This window comes from Teleopsis dalmanni, chromosome 1, assembly GCF_002237135.1.
Source record: "Teleopsis dalmanni isolate 2A chromosome 1, ASM223713v2, whole genome shotgun sequence".
Classification (NCBI taxonomy): domain Eukaryota; kingdom Metazoa; phylum Arthropoda; class Insecta; order Diptera; family Diopsidae; genus Teleopsis; species Teleopsis dalmanni.
In genome coordinates this window covers 8,332,270-8,348,280 of record NC_051846.1, presented here as the reverse complement: position 1 = coordinate 8,348,280, position 16,011 = coordinate 8,332,270, and the positions used below count along the sequence as shown (strand labels likewise).

General features: G+C 28.5%; 1 protein-coding gene across 3 annotated transcripts; it reads right to left on the bottom strand.

Moving 5' to 3' along the window:
• Nucleotides 1–2,217: 2,217 nt before the first annotated feature.
• On the bottom strand, nt 2,218–8,198 carry LOC119672952. Of its 3 annotated transcripts, none has more exons than XM_038084136.1 (5): nt 8,076–8,198; nt 7,840–7,978; nt 6,994–7,187; nt 6,717–6,835; nt 2,218–2,374 (listed from the first exon to the last, which is right to left on the bottom strand). In XM_038084136.1, the coding sequence occupies exons 2-5, from the start codon at nt 7,944–7,946 to the stop codon at nt 2,285–2,287; spliced, it is 510 nt and encodes a 169-aa protein (XP_037940064.1). In that variant the 5' UTR covers nt 7,947–7,978; nt 8,076–8,198; the 3' UTR covers nt 2,218–2,284. The 3 variants fall into 3 exon arrangements, with proteins under 3 accessions (XP_037940064.1, XP_037940065.1, XP_037940066.1); XM_038084137.1 differs by having other exon boundaries at nt 6,994–7,178; XM_038084138.1 differs by having other exon boundaries at nt 2,219–2,281.
• Nucleotides 8,199–16,011: the final 7,813 nt, after the last annotated feature.

Here is a 16,011-nt window from a genome sequence, read left to right as displayed (position 1 = left end):
TTCAATATAAAAATCTCAGAAAGTAATTGTTTCAAAATAAGAATAATTCTAAAAATATTAAGATCAATACGCCTATATTACATCTAATATCGGTGGCCATTAAAAACTACGAATATTTATTATTATTGTTTGGCAGGTAAGTTAAGATAGCTGTCTGAAAGCATTCGTTGGCCTGATAGAGCCGTAGGATTGGAGTCTTTGAAAGTATTTGACTCTAATATCACTCTGATCAAGTTTTTGTAAACCAAAATCTGTGACTATTTATAATTATTGTAATTATTACTAACAAACGGACAGATAGCTTAGAGTCTTTAAAGGTAGTGCACTCTAATATCACTTTTATTGAGTCTATGTAAATGTAAAACGAAGAACATTTATCATTATTGTAACTCTTATAAGTTAATAGATAGAAAGAAAATAATGACAGCTAACCAGAACAACGTTTGAACTTAATAGCTAAATACCGATAATAACTTAGAATTTTTAAAAGTTGCTTCCTCTAATAAAACTCATATTGAGTCTGTGAAATCCTGAAGTATGTGAATATTAGGTATTATTATAACTATTAAATACATAGGTAGGCAACTAGATATGGCTAAATAGAACAACTTCTACACCTCATAGCTTAATAGTGCTATGATACTAGCGTAAGATTCTTTAAGGTAGTTCGCTCAAATATCGAACACGAAATTCAGCCTCTGAATTTTTAAGAGAATCAAATAATAACAAAGTAGATATTTAGACTTCTTATAGCACCCGATACCATTTACTTGCAACATTAGTCATTGCAGGTTATATTATCTTATTATATCTGTAGAAGTAATAGACTCTTTTGCAAATTCTTTATACCAATAACATATCCTTAATCATGAAATTTTTGTAGATGAAAAAATATAATAAAATATTCCTCCCTTCTCTTATTCCTACTACTTATGGTAAGTTAGGACCTTTTAATATCCTATATGTTATTAATTTAAAAATTTTAATAAATGATGATGAAACTTTCTGGTTTTTCATATTAGTTAAAAAATGTATTACATGCTGTTTTTGGTGTTTTTAGTTTTATATTCGTACAAACTAATTAAAGTACGTTATAGCTTTGACAGCTCTTAATTATACTATATGACTAATAACTATAATTAACAATAATTTTAATTTGTTAATACTAGCAACATAAATGGAAGCATACTTTGGTAATTTATTGATAACTATTTTGGTTGGTATCATGTGCGTTGAAATGAAACCACATTTACATTAAATAATTTCAAATACTTTAGATATATAGGAAGCTGTAGTAACGAGATACCTGTTGAGTAAAGTTGTACAGTAATTGCATATAAGATTGCCAAATATTTTTTTAGTTAATGTACTATATATAATAAATACGTATATATACTATTTTACACTTTTTAATCTCAATGTAACTAAGTATAATTTTATTAGTAAGGTTTAATTAGGTTTTCTTTAAAAGCTTTAGTTTTGAAACACTTGATTATTGAAGGATATAGACATTTACTATAGCAAGTTTAGGTATTAAGTATTGTTACATATTTTTCTAGTTTTATTAACTAAGCATCATAATAAATAGGTTACACACATATATTTATATCTAAACTATTTTAAGGTACATATGTAGCAAACATTAATGTACTAAAATATATTTTAACTAATTTATTTTATTACTCCTATATTCAATTCAAGTCTCAAGGACTTTTATTTGTAAAATTTCTTTTTATCTCAGCAATGTAATGTTTTTCTGAAAATAAACTATTTTTTCTTATGCTTTGTACTCACTAATTACTAACTCTTGATAAATTCCTATTCCTGACTAACTTTCTTCTATCACACTAGACTTAAAACTATATAGTATATTATGTGTGGAAAACCGTTGGTTACAGAACTCTGAAGCTAGTAATAAAGTGTCCTTTATACACATTAATTATAGCAAAATTTGATATATATTTTTATATTTTGGCATGGAACTTAAGCAACAACCGTGAATATTGTTATTACTTTATCTATTAAAAATAATTTGATTATTGCATTATCCTTTAAAGTTAATTTTATTTTATTGTATCCAAAATATAAGCAAAGTAGTATTTGCATTTATGCTTATTTTAAATTTGATTTAAGTCAAAACTTTTTGAAAATTTTCTTTGAATTTTTTTTTATATATAAAAAAGAAACATTTATTTACAAAAAACATATTAAGTGCATTTGTGTAGTTTAATTAACGATTAACCGCCATTTTTTAGTAGATTTCTTTTAATGGGATTTTAGGCTTTTAGGAGTCATCGGGCTCAGGATGTATGGGATATGAAAGGGAGTTATAGTAAAGGATACGTGCGATAGTTTTAAATCGTTTTGCATTTTTCTTTTTCATTTGTTTAACGTTTTTAAACAAAATTTTCAAAATTTTTAAATTATTTTTAATTAATTTATTTAATTATTAACAATTTTTTTCAACAATAATATTATTAAAAATTTCGGATTTCATTGAAAATTAATGCCGCGTTAAATGCAATCGATTCAATTTTTTTTATATATTTAAAGTTTTATTTTTATATTTTAAGTAATTAAAATGTATTAATTTAAAAAGTATTTTGTATGATTAAAAAATTATTTTAATTAAAATAAATGAAAAGAATAGAGAAAGTATAGTAAAGAGAGAGTCACAGTTTAGTGTGATTTTTAACATATTTTTTATATTAAATTTTTTTAAAAATACGTTTTTGAAAAATGTTTTTTGTTTTGAAGCGAAAATCGAAAATTTTGAATGATGTTTGTTGAATGTGAAAAGAGGAAGAGAAAAAGAAATGAAAGAATATAATATAAATATAAATAATTTAGTGTTTGTCTCTTTAAAAAGTTTGGTAGTAGTTGATTTTTTAAAACTGCAGTTGTAGTTTTTTATATAAAATAAGTACAACAGAAAGTAAAATTAAACACAAAATCACATGAAGAATGCTTAAAAATGTTAAGGAAATGCTTGAAAAAAAACTAGTACGAATACAAACATCGAAGTACGGAAAGCTTAGAAGGTATATAGTTGAAAGTGAGGAAGAGTTATCTATCGAAAACATATATACTATATATATACCGAAGAGCATAAAAAAAGAGCGGGACATAGATTTTACTTAGGAGGACTTTTGTATATACACAATAGAGATAAGTGCTTAATAATGCTGTTAGAAGGTATTAGTATTTTTGGGAAGTACGAGTACAAAATAATATTAGTGCATCTAAGCTATGGGCATAGCTTGTACTACAAAATCTTACATTACACTTTTAATTTATTAAAAAATAAATTATTAAAAATTAAAATTTGAAAACATCCAATTAAACTAAAAGCATGCCTACAGTTTAAGAATAAAAAAATGAGAGACTTCTAAAGTACGTGGCAATTATAAAAACACTGACATTAAGATGACGTTCTTGGCATTTGACGAAAATTAATTTTTAGCTATATTGAAAAATGTGTATTTGTGTAATTTTAGGTAATTTTTTTATTAAATGGATACATGGTAATACTAACGTATTTCTTTACAACGTAAAATACCTGCAAAAATGATGAAAACAAATAATGATTAATAGATTCACGATTTACTAATGAATATGAATATGAATATTTTCAAATGCAAAGTTAAATAAGTTATAAGTTTGAAGAAATTATAGTGGATGAATAAATGGGATTACTAATAAAGCAATTGATATTCTAAAATACTGTTAAATGCTTTAAGTATAATATAATATTATAGCTACTTAAAATTAGTACTAGATATATTTGATATTATGTTTTTAGTAAATACATATAATTTTTGATTTCTTTGTAATTTTCTTTGTATGATATGTAAGCAAAAATTAATGGAAGACAATATTCAGTAAGGCTTTCACAAACATTTCAACGGTAACCATAACAATTAACGAAGATCTATGACTTATAGCTTCGTGGACTAAATTGGAAATACCAGAACTTGTAAATAAACTGAAAGTTATAAAATGCAAAAAACCTCTAACAAAATAATAAACATATAAATATTCACGAAAAAATTCCGAATACTCTTAGAAAAGGAGGGTTTGTATAAGTACAAGGTACTAATACTCAACAACTTCATAATAAAAGATTGAATTACAAATGATTTTAAGGTAAAAGCTGAAGACATGCATACAATCATATCGACTTTGAGATTGAAATAAATTCTTCCAAGCGACTTATTCGAACGCTACACAAATAGTTTTAAAATTAATTTCCATATATTCTATTCAGATACACACAGTCATACCAGCTAACAGATTAATATAGATTCTTTCCATTCACTTTTTAAAAAAAAATAGTGCATTAAACCATATAATTGCAATGAAATACAGACGCAGTATAAATCCACAAAGTCGACTATTGCACTAAAAAATAAATTTAGAAAATAATTTGGATTGATCACAGAAAAGTAAGGCTTAGTAATGCTTAGTACCACCTAGTATAGCAATTACAGAAAGTACGGTATAATATTTTCTCCATATAAAAACATTAAGCAGTCGTACTGGCTTTTGTACTCGAAAAGCAACGGAGTTCTATAGCAACCATACAGAAATTCACTCAGATATGAATATGACCATTTACACCTCCAAAAACATCTTCAAATATATTTATTCCACTAGATTCTCACTAGAGACCGAAAAATTCTTCAAATTTTCAAGATTCTTTTTGTATCTAAAAAATGACATCTGCAAATAGACTCTGTAGAGTAATTAATCCAGTAACTTACTGGAGACCGGAAGAATACTATATATTTTTTAAATTGCTTGACATAAAAGAGTAGTACAAAACGAAGTGGGTAACTAGCTTACTAGAATAAAAGCCTATCATTACAGCAAGAACATAAGTCTATATTAGCGAAATTGTTAAGGACCTATAATTAAGAAAGATAAATGAAGAAAGTACCTATACAACGATTAAAACAATCTGCGGTTTATTCAAAAGCAGACTTGTCAATGTTATACTTCTGTGTACACATAAAATCGATTCATCTAAGGACTACAATTGCGACAAAGTCAACATTCCAAGAAACCTCACAGAAGGTTATGAGTCCAGGACTGATATTGTCCGGAATATGAATAAAATATTTTGTTGCGCATCAACAATTAAAGAGTATAATCAAGCAAAAGATCATAGAAATATTTGGGTTTGACGGGAAGTAAAAGTATTCCGGTAAAAATGGTCTAATAATAAAAACCAAAATTACAAACAACAAGCAACAGATGGTTGAGTCTTCAAAATTAGATATTATGCAAATACGGGGAATTATTATGATGACAGTTCCACATAAGGAGTAAAGCATCAAAGGCATTCTTAACAATTTTAATAATTTTAGTAGGGACATAGAAGCCTGAAAGCTAAAATGGATAAATAATATAAATGGAATTAATATTTAATATATTAATCAATGTTTAGAATTTATTTATGTGTAGTGAAAGGTTAGTAGAACCAGCATTGCGGTCAAAGGATGTCAAAATAACTTTACCACAGCTCTATATATGAGAAATCTATCTATCTAGTTTTTCAAATTATAAAATTATGAAAATATCGACAATGATGTCAGGAATGATTTTGTACTTAACAACTGTGAGGCCCCATATATATATTTATTAGTATAAATAAATGTTCTATATATCTAATAGGAAATTTACATTTCATTCCCAAAAACAATTGCACGTATTTATAGATCAATGTATGTAATTTATCACGATTGAGCTTTTATTACAGAAGACTGTTAAATAAAGACATGCGGTCAGTGAATAGTTAAGTGGACTATTATTACTATATTCTGAAGAACGTGGAAAGGGTACCCATAACTTAATGTATTAAAAAAAAATTATATATTTAACTAATTATATGAAAAACAATTCAGGGTTTCATACTTAACCTTAGAGATTTTTAATTATATTTGCGACTCAGTTATTATAGTTATATATAAGATACAATAACTACTTAACTATACAAAAATTCGGTTATAGTTGGTATAGAATATTATACTATATCGTACATAATATATAATATTATTATATTTTTTTTTATAAATTTTTGGATTAAAACTATTTTGATATGCAATTAAAATAAAAACTAAGGCGCAATCACTTTAAGACAACGCAAATATTATACATTCTAAGCAATGTATTTGCTGTTGGCGATAGATGAGTATGCAACAAATCACTAAAACCGTTTTAAATAAAAACTAATACAAACATCACAGATTTTGTTTAACAAATTCAACAAAATTAAATACAATACAAAATCACAAAACCCAACAAAGAAATGACAATACTGATGAGTATGAACACAATGATTGGATGATTAAGATGAGAACTTAATTCACAATGAAAATGTCAGAGTATAAGCATGAACAAGGCAAATGTTTTTATCTTTTCGTCAATTATAGAAATAATATTAATTTTTTTGTTACTCAATTTTACAAAAGTCCACCAATTAAAATTTTGAATTCCTTTAGTTTTTCTTAAAAAAATTTAAATTGAAAAATTGAAATTATTTAAATTATATGATAACTTAAACGCGTTGAATTCGCACTGAACCTTGCCTAGACGGTATGAGCAAAGCAAACAAATATCTTTTTTCTTTTAAAATTTGGAAAGTATCTTAAAAGCACTTGAGCACTTGAGTGGTGGTTGGCGTTTGCTTTGCTGATCCGTAAGAGAATACTTACACAACATTCTCGAAATTGTTTAGCATCAATCGGTGATGTGAAATTTAGACCCCATGTGTCATTTGTCATTGGATCTTTCCAGTAGACGAAGCATTCAGACGCTTGTCCAATACGAGTACCTTTAAAACAAATAATATTCATATACGAAATTGGTTTGTGTTAGTCATTAGAAATTTCAATTTTTTTCAAATAAATTAAATTAAATTACATGAAATTAAAATTAAATTACATTAATATTTTCAATTAATTTAATTAAAATTATTTAATTTTGACTCACCTGGTTGTACAAGTCGCACATCGAGTATTTTATCCACTTGACTGTTGTAGGCGGTTATATGAAAAACGCATTCGGGTGAATCTTGGATACATGTTATATTAACAGGAACCAAATCTTCAGATACTTGTTGCCATTTAACTGTTCCAGCACCGCTTGCCGAAACGTGAAATACCTCAGCCCACAACCTGAACGAACTGGCGTTTGTTAGCCAAAATATTTGTTTCATGTTTTTTTTTTGTATTTCATAATTTCATAATTTCATATTTTTTTTATTAATTTTTATAAAGTTTTGTGAAGTTGAGCCAATCATTTTGTGCAATAAATTAATTTGTTTTGATTTTTAATTTTATCAAAAATTAAATATATATTATACGTAGGAACATTTTCAGTGTTGTGGTTTCGTATACAAGATACACAAATTTTGATGCAAAAATGAATTAGTAGTTTTTGTAAGTTTCATTTGTTATTAAATATATATAAAATAGTTATAGTAAAGTTGTAGTTTTAGTTGGTTTTGTTGTGATCATACAAAAATTTTCAAAAATTGTTTCAGGTTTATAAATTGGACGTTGGAGAGTAGAGTAGAGGACGACAGGTTAACATATATTTTTGTATTAAAAAAGAAAGAAAAATAAATTTGGTTTTCATTAAAACAAAATTAAATTGAAAAGTTAAATTTTGAAATTAAATGATATATTTCTTATAGTATAAACAATTTGTGAGCAACATTAATGATAAATTAAATGAATAAATGAATTTAAATTGTTAACAAAATTGCAAAAGAACATTTAACATTTATTGTGATGAGAAATTAGATTTAACTGCATCTATATATGGTGGACTTACCTTAAAAGGTGACCATCGCGACGACGAGATGTTTGCCATGGAGAATCTTCGTAACGATAAGCTTTGCGCATAAGCGGTGCGCAGGAGCAGCTTAATTTATTACCCATGGCGCAGCTAGCACAACCAGTCTGTCCTCCTGCTGTGCAATTTCATATGAAAATTAAAATAGAATTAAATTTTCATTTATCAAATTTTATAAAAATAATTTATTAAATATTTTTTGTGTGTTTAGTTACCTTTACCAGAGGCACCCCGATGTCACCACATGCCGCTTACATCTGCTTGGGAGAGCGCTTGTCCGCGATTTAGCGACTGGGAACGTTGGTTATGACGATGGCCGTGATAACGACTGCCACGCTGCAATTAAAAATGGAAGCACAAAAGTGTTGGAAATTAAAATTTATGGAACTTCAACTATTACAGAAATTAAAAGAATTTTTTAATTACATGCATTACAAATAGGAATCTGTCTGTTTTATAAATAACTTCAGCATTGCTGATGCTTTCATGGAAATGCATTAAAATGTGTCATTTATAGAAATGGAAAACATCAAAGTTAATTTGTGCGTCAACAAGCCACTTAAGCTAACAAATGGCAAAACTTTGTAAATTTTGTTGTATTTGACACTTCTGGAACGTTTGAAGCATTGAAACAGGCAACGTTAAAATCTCACTTTTTATCCACTTCTTTTTTTTACATTTTACATTTCGCTGCATAACAGTTACAAGAGTCAAACAAGCAAAAACTTTTTAGCTCGTGCTACACAGCCTCCCTTCCCTTTCCTTTACCCTTTCCAAACCCTTTCCCATACCCTTTATCAAAACCATTTTGCCATTTCCAACATTTGAGAGGAGAGGACTTTTTAATTCCTTTATTTTTTTTATTTTTTTGCAAACGAGTTAAATATAAAACGAAGAGTCCTTGCTGCAGAAAAAGTGGAAGAATATCGAATGCCGCATTCACTGAAATCTCATTGCGTCTTCATTGTGCAACGAATTGTGCCAATAGTGCCAAATACAATACCAGCAAACATTTATTTTTTATAAAGTAATTGTAACAAAAACAAAAACTACGCAAATCAAGTATACTTTCCAAAAACTTTTTCTAACAGAAATCACTTTCACTCAGAAGTATTTTTGTTTGCTTTGTTCCACTGTAGTTGAACTCTGTAGTTGACTACTTTTCAACACTTACGCCTACAATTCTGAAGACTTAGACACTACACCTACTGCACTTCTACTATTTAAAAGAAGACGTTCACGTTCAAGCGTTTAAATATCCTTTACAGGAGACTCGCAGTTTCACGCAGTCACTTTTAATGTATATCCGTATCCTTCAACTTCTCATTACCAACAGCGCTGCTTTACTATTTCATAACTGTGCTGCACACTATCACTTAAAATGTTTTCGTGTATAGTGTGTGCGTGCACAAAGGAGTAATGCATTTATTTGCAGCCATGTAACTAATTTTATGTCCTTTTCATGCTTTTCTGGCTTGATAGTCGTACTCGTATGTCGGCAGCATCACAATCTCAAAGGAAAGCTGCGGGTATGTTTGTTCTCATATTTCTATGACATTGCAGTCAGCAAGAAAAATGTCATGGCAATCTAAATAAGTGCATGGTTCACTTACGAAGATAAGTGTTCAAGTAAAACAATGGTTCAAGAATTGGATCCACTGCTTTAAGGACAGGCAGACAACAAAAATTAAGAGAATTAGATATGAGCTTTAAAATGTTAGTAAAGCGTTATGACTAAGAATGACTTGTCTGTATCAATGGATAGTTATAATAGAGATTCTTTTATTTAAATATCGATGCAATTACTCAACTATATACACGACTGAAATCTATGCAAATATGTACTCATTAATAATATGTTTATACTAGAACTTATGGAATCACTTTAACAAATTTTATATGGATTTTGTATAGATATTGTCTAAAAAAAAACACAAAGGAGTCGATTTAAATACCATAATATAAACATAGCTTATTCTGCATAGACTAGCAGATAAAAATATTATTTCGTTTTATAAACTGTGGCGGCTGTTGTAGGCACCCAAATCTTTAAATCATTCTGCGATATATCGATCATAAAAATAGGTCAGATATTTGCATTATCGATGAGTCAGGTTTCTTCTAATATGACCAATCCTTTACTAAGAATAGAATTTTACTGAAAAATGCCATTATTCACTACTCAGCACCAATATGTATCAATTATAGAATAACGCTTACATTGGAAAACATCTCCAGTGTTTTATGATTTTTTTTTTGGCATTGTGTGAAGAATCTCATTCATCAAATTGCCTGCTAAGGAATATCTTTTTTATATAGAATTGTATTGAGGCTGCTATGAACAAGTTTGGAACGTAACATCACATTGATGGGACAGCACTATTAGCTGCTTATGAGCAACCTGCAAGTGTGACATTATCATGACAGAAAGCAATATTAGAAAGTGTATAACTCCAATCTAGGAAATGATGAGACTTCTTTACACATAGATGCTACTTCCCACCTTTAGATTACAAATAAAACTTTGTGCAGGAAATACAAATACTTAGAAACCCCCAAAAAAATTACTTTTCGAACTTGTTTAAATAGGTTAAATATCTATGGTATTGCTGGGTTAGGTTCTGGCAAAAATAAAGTTCAGGTTAGGTTGCAGTGGAACCCTGTCCTACTTTATTTATTAATTATCAGACTTATCAGAAATAATGTAGAGTTCTCAGAAAGTATGTAATATATGATGACAATTAATGAACCAAAAGAATTATTGCATGAAACTAAGAGAGAGTGAACGAAGAATTGAGACATCACTTATGTGATGAAGTGATAATATTAAATGAATCACAGGTTTGAGCACAAATGCAGTTCAGAGTAGAGTAAAAACAAAATATGTAGAAGATGCTTGCCAACAAAAGTAGACGGAAATGAGTGGAAATGTTTAGAGTAACATTAAGGAAATGTTTGGTTAGAATCTACCATGCATAAGATATGATAATAATTAATGGCCGAGAAGAATTTTTGTGTGTAGATCAAGACCAAATAAGAGAAATTTTGAGAGATCACATACAATATGGAACGATGGCATTAAATGATTCACAAGCAAAACCATAAATATAGTTCAGGATAGATGCCAAATTTCAATATTTAGAGAAAGCTTTAGCGTTGAGTGAACATGACAGAATGATGATGATCTTGATGATGATGAACAAACAGATGTTCTAATTACTTACTCAAATACTGGATCCACACGAGAGTTTTGTTTGTAATTTTAATTGTCAAAAATTTTCATTTTGTATTAAAAGCAACTACAATTGACAGCTAAAATCACAAAGATGACAGCTAAAATTACAAACAAAACTCAGTGTGAATCCAGTATAACTTAATAAAGGAAAAAATTTACTACGATTACTACTATGTGCTTCATTTTACTTCTATGTCAAACTCCAGAAGTAAGGTTTTATGATAGTCAAGTACAATATTTATAGAATACTAAACATAAAGTCATTTTTATCTATATGAATTTATCATTTATCTGCTCATATAAATTAATCTTTCGATGGTTTTTCAAAAAAACTTAAATATTTAAAATCTTTTCAACTATAATTTAAAGCTTATTTATTTATTTTTATTATACGAATTGAAAAATTTTATAACGACACTCGTAGTTTGCATAGATTGAGGAAACTCTAGCAATTTTATTATTTAATACAATACGTCATTGTGTTAAGGCTCAGAGCAAATCCTTAGAATAATATTAGGATTTGATTTTCAGTTATATGTTCGGATTTGTTTGCTTATCACGACAAAGAAATAAAAAATTGAATATTACTCCACTTTCTACGCTCATACACATTCACTTCTACACACACACACACACACGTATACACAGTAGCACAAGCAATGATAGAAGCACATTAAATGCAAACTGCTTTCACAGCACCCGCAAGTGAAATGTATCTGCTGCTTTTGCAACATACATCTGCGGAAGCATTACCAACAACAAACCATACAAACAGTAAAGATACTACAGCAATGAAAAATGGTGGCAGCACTACTTCTGTGCAGGGAAACCATGCGCTCATACCCAGTCCATCTGCCAGCTTGTTTGTGCTTCTGTATGTGTGCGTTAACATGGTACTTTTGTATGACGTTAAGTGCGATAATTGGATTTTTTTATGATCGTTTAGAAATAGTTTTATGGTAGAGAGGAGAATAATAGTTTGTACTAGAATAGAATCTATAAAAATACCCTTGTATGTGAATATGTGTTCTGCTTTAAAATGTAAAAGAAATGTTGGAAACATAACTTATGCTAAAGTATCTATCTCAGTTGTGTATTTTAATTTAAATAAAACAAAATAAATACTGAGAGATAATGAAAACTGATTAAGTTATAATGAGAAAAGGAATATTAAGGATAAGAATGTAAGTTATGCATGCATGGCATAATTCAACTCAAGTACTTTAGATTTATCATGAATCCTTTGATTTATGTTATATACGTGGTATGAGAATACGCTGTAAAGCAAATTCCCCAATTTAATTTTATTTGCTTTTAACCTCTTGTAACTAACCTTAATAGATGGGTAAATATTTCTACTGAAATCGTTTTTATAACAGATTCTTTTCATTGTTTTAGTTTATTGAATAAATTATTCTTGCGAATTGTGGTTTTTTATAGATGTGTATAAAACTCAACTAATATTTGTGTTATTTTTTTATTTTGTTTTAAAACAAATAATTATTTTAACATTTTGTTTATATAAAATATTCAATTACAAACTTTACAGTAATTAAAATTAATTATTGGTTCATACTTATAATGTATTCTACACTAGTTTGAATTTCATTTTCGTATAAAAATTTTACTAGAAATGTTTGTAGCCATTGTTTGTAACCAACAAAGTAGTATACAAGCATCATATTCATACTAACAAAGATGGAATACTGGTCATTATTCAAAAATATTCCAGAATGGAAGAATACTATAGACAGACTAGCCTGCAACCGCAGCCTTTGTATGTACTGCATTCCTGGTCGTAAAAGCATAAAGGGAAATGAGACAGTTGATGCTATTGCTAAAACTGGCACAAGACTTTTAGAGGACCAAACAAGCGAAGTACTCAGACCACTGAAACAGATACATAAACTCCATAAACATTACAACAAGATCAAATGAAAAGTGGCGAAATTTAACCACCTGTAGAATAGCTAGGATCATGTATAGACACATACCTATACGAGAAAAAGTACATCGAAGATAGTTCAAACAATAAATGTTATATCTTTTAGCCGATGGAACGGTAGAATATTAATTGTTGTATTGACAGGTGACTGCCGGGTCACATAAAACGCGTACAAACTAAACTTAACTCGCAGCGTTGCTTGTAGAAAATGCTACAAGCCGATTGCAAAGGAAATTCTAGAGCAGCTGCTGTGTAGCTGATCGGCTCTCTAGAGCACTGGATAAAAACACTTGAGGGCTGTCAGTTTTACAGGACTGGAGTACATGCCTGAGGTTGCTGTTGAACTCTTAATATAATTCGATTTTAACACGCGCATCCTGAGTGGCGCATACCAGAAATAAGACTCTTATCTGGTGTTACAATGAACCTTAATGGTCTACGTGCAACTTTTTGAACTGCCAGCATAACCTAACCTATTAAGGATGAAATTAATAAGACTAGTATAAGATACTTAAATGGATTAACCTATAATGACACTCACTTGAAAAGATGCCACATGCTTAAATTAACCCTATGAAAAATAAAATTAATAGCCCTTAAAGTTAGAATTTAATAATTAATTTGTGATATCTTATACTACTTTTTGCTTTGTGTTAATCTTAATGGGGTGTTAGTTATATGTATAACTCATGAAATTTATTTATAATGATTGATTTTACTAATATCAACTCTTATATGGCATCTGTTCTAATTCAGAGTATAAATCATATTTTTATTCAAATTTGAATTCTTAATATTTTGCTATTTTGCTATTTGAATCATATATTGTATAATAAAAATAATAGTTAAAATTTAAAATAGAAGCGGTTAACCACAAAATACTTTTCTATTAGTTTTACCAACTTTGACGTTTGTTAATTTAACTTTTAAACAACCATAAATTAAATATTTAACCACAGGCACCGCAATCCATGGCAGGACCGACTCCGAACTACAGCCTCAGCCAACACATAAACACTCATGCATGCACATAAACACTGGCATAAACAAGCACTAAAAAGTATATAGACGAAGCACTCAATCAGTGCCGATGTAATCAATGCCTTGTAATGACTTTTTACACCCTCTGGAGTAAAATTTAATTAACTAGAAGGACGTCGTTATTGTCACTTTTACTAGTACAAGGAGCGCCTCGTACTCGTACTCGTACTCGTATTCGCACTCATCATTGTCAGCACAGACCATGCAACGTCAACACAAACTTTGTTGCAAATATGGACGAGTGTGTAACTCGCATATAAAATTTTATTCTTTTCCGTTGTCTCATAAAGTTAAGCGTAAGCACTTCATTATCAAAAGCGGTAAAGTGCGACTACGGATTTTATATTGGTTACCACAAGAACAATAGAGAAATTTTAAAAAATAGATAAATCACATTCATGCGGGTAGTCAGTCGGTATGTATTTACCTATACGAGTATATATGTGAGATCTGCTTAATAAAATATAAACTAAAATTAATTGCAATAATAATACTCGTATTCTCTCTCTAAAGTCATGCATCAAAAGTAACCAAATATTGTGCAGTGAGTAATTGCGATGAACTTAAATAAATTTCAGTAATAAAAAGCATTTTATTTTATTGCTTTAAAATTAATTATACATATATATATGTACATATATCGAATATAATCGAAATAAAAAAATTTGAATTTTAGTTCACAGCTATAAGTCATGAGTAGTAATCTTATTTGATTTTATAACCCGCAACAGATTTGTGTAAAACATAATATTATTTATATCCTGTACTTATATTTTTTATTAGTTCAGTTTATGTGACAATAAATAATTTTATAGATTTGTGTACAAGTCTATTTGCACTATAAATTATAGAACAGGGAATACTGAAAGGAAGACATAGTAATAAAATTTAATTTAATTTTAAAAATAAATATAAAATCACACTAAATTTTTATCACATTTTTAAATGGAAAATAAAGAAGTTTCAATTTTTTCAAAAATTTTTAATTTAATTTAAAATGACATATTGCTTTAAATAGCGAAATATTTAGAGATAACTTTCACGAGCAGATTAAAGTAGATTTCAAAATCCAGAAACAAAAATTTATTATATTTTATAGGTTTTTTTTTATAGTTTTGTTTTTGTTGAAACCTAATATTTCAATTCGTTGAACTTGAACTTGTGTTTCCAAATAAAGCTGTACTTTATAAGCTCGTTCTAATTTAAAGCCCGCCAAGTGCTTTGGTTGTCATTAATTAAAAGAAAAAGTGACAAAAAAAAAACCTGAAACTAGAACACTGAAAGTTTATGCAGCCTTAGCTAATTGTGGGTAAACACGATTAGTCGTCGCATATAATTTGACAGGCACGAGTTCTAAGCCTGGTACTTGCAGTCCATACAAATTATATACGAACTATAAACTAATTAAAAAATGAAATTCAAATATTTCCTAAGACCACTGATGATGAGTAGCTGGCAATACTCGAAACAGCGTTGTATGCTCAGACAAATTTCAATAAATTAACTAAAATTTTTGTTGTTGTATTTTTTTGACTATTCAAATCCGTCTAACTTTTAAATAGCTTATTTTCGTCATAAAGAAGTGTCACTCTCTACAAAAAAAAATTTTTATATAAATTTATAATAAATTATGTAGAAAGGTTTCGAAAATTAGTAAACTATAACAAATATTTTATTTTTATATTATCTTATTTAATTAAATTTTTGGCTGACCATACAGCTGTTGCATGTGTGACCCAATATCCATCATCAGTGATCTTGGAATTATTTCTTATATTTAATTATTTGTGAATAATTTTTTGAGACTGCAAAACTGTAGTTCTCTACTTGTCGAAACCTCTCTATTAAAAACAATAATTTCTATTAAGTATAATAGTCACTACCGTCATAACTGACATTAAAATGGTATTTAATAAAATAATAATTCAAC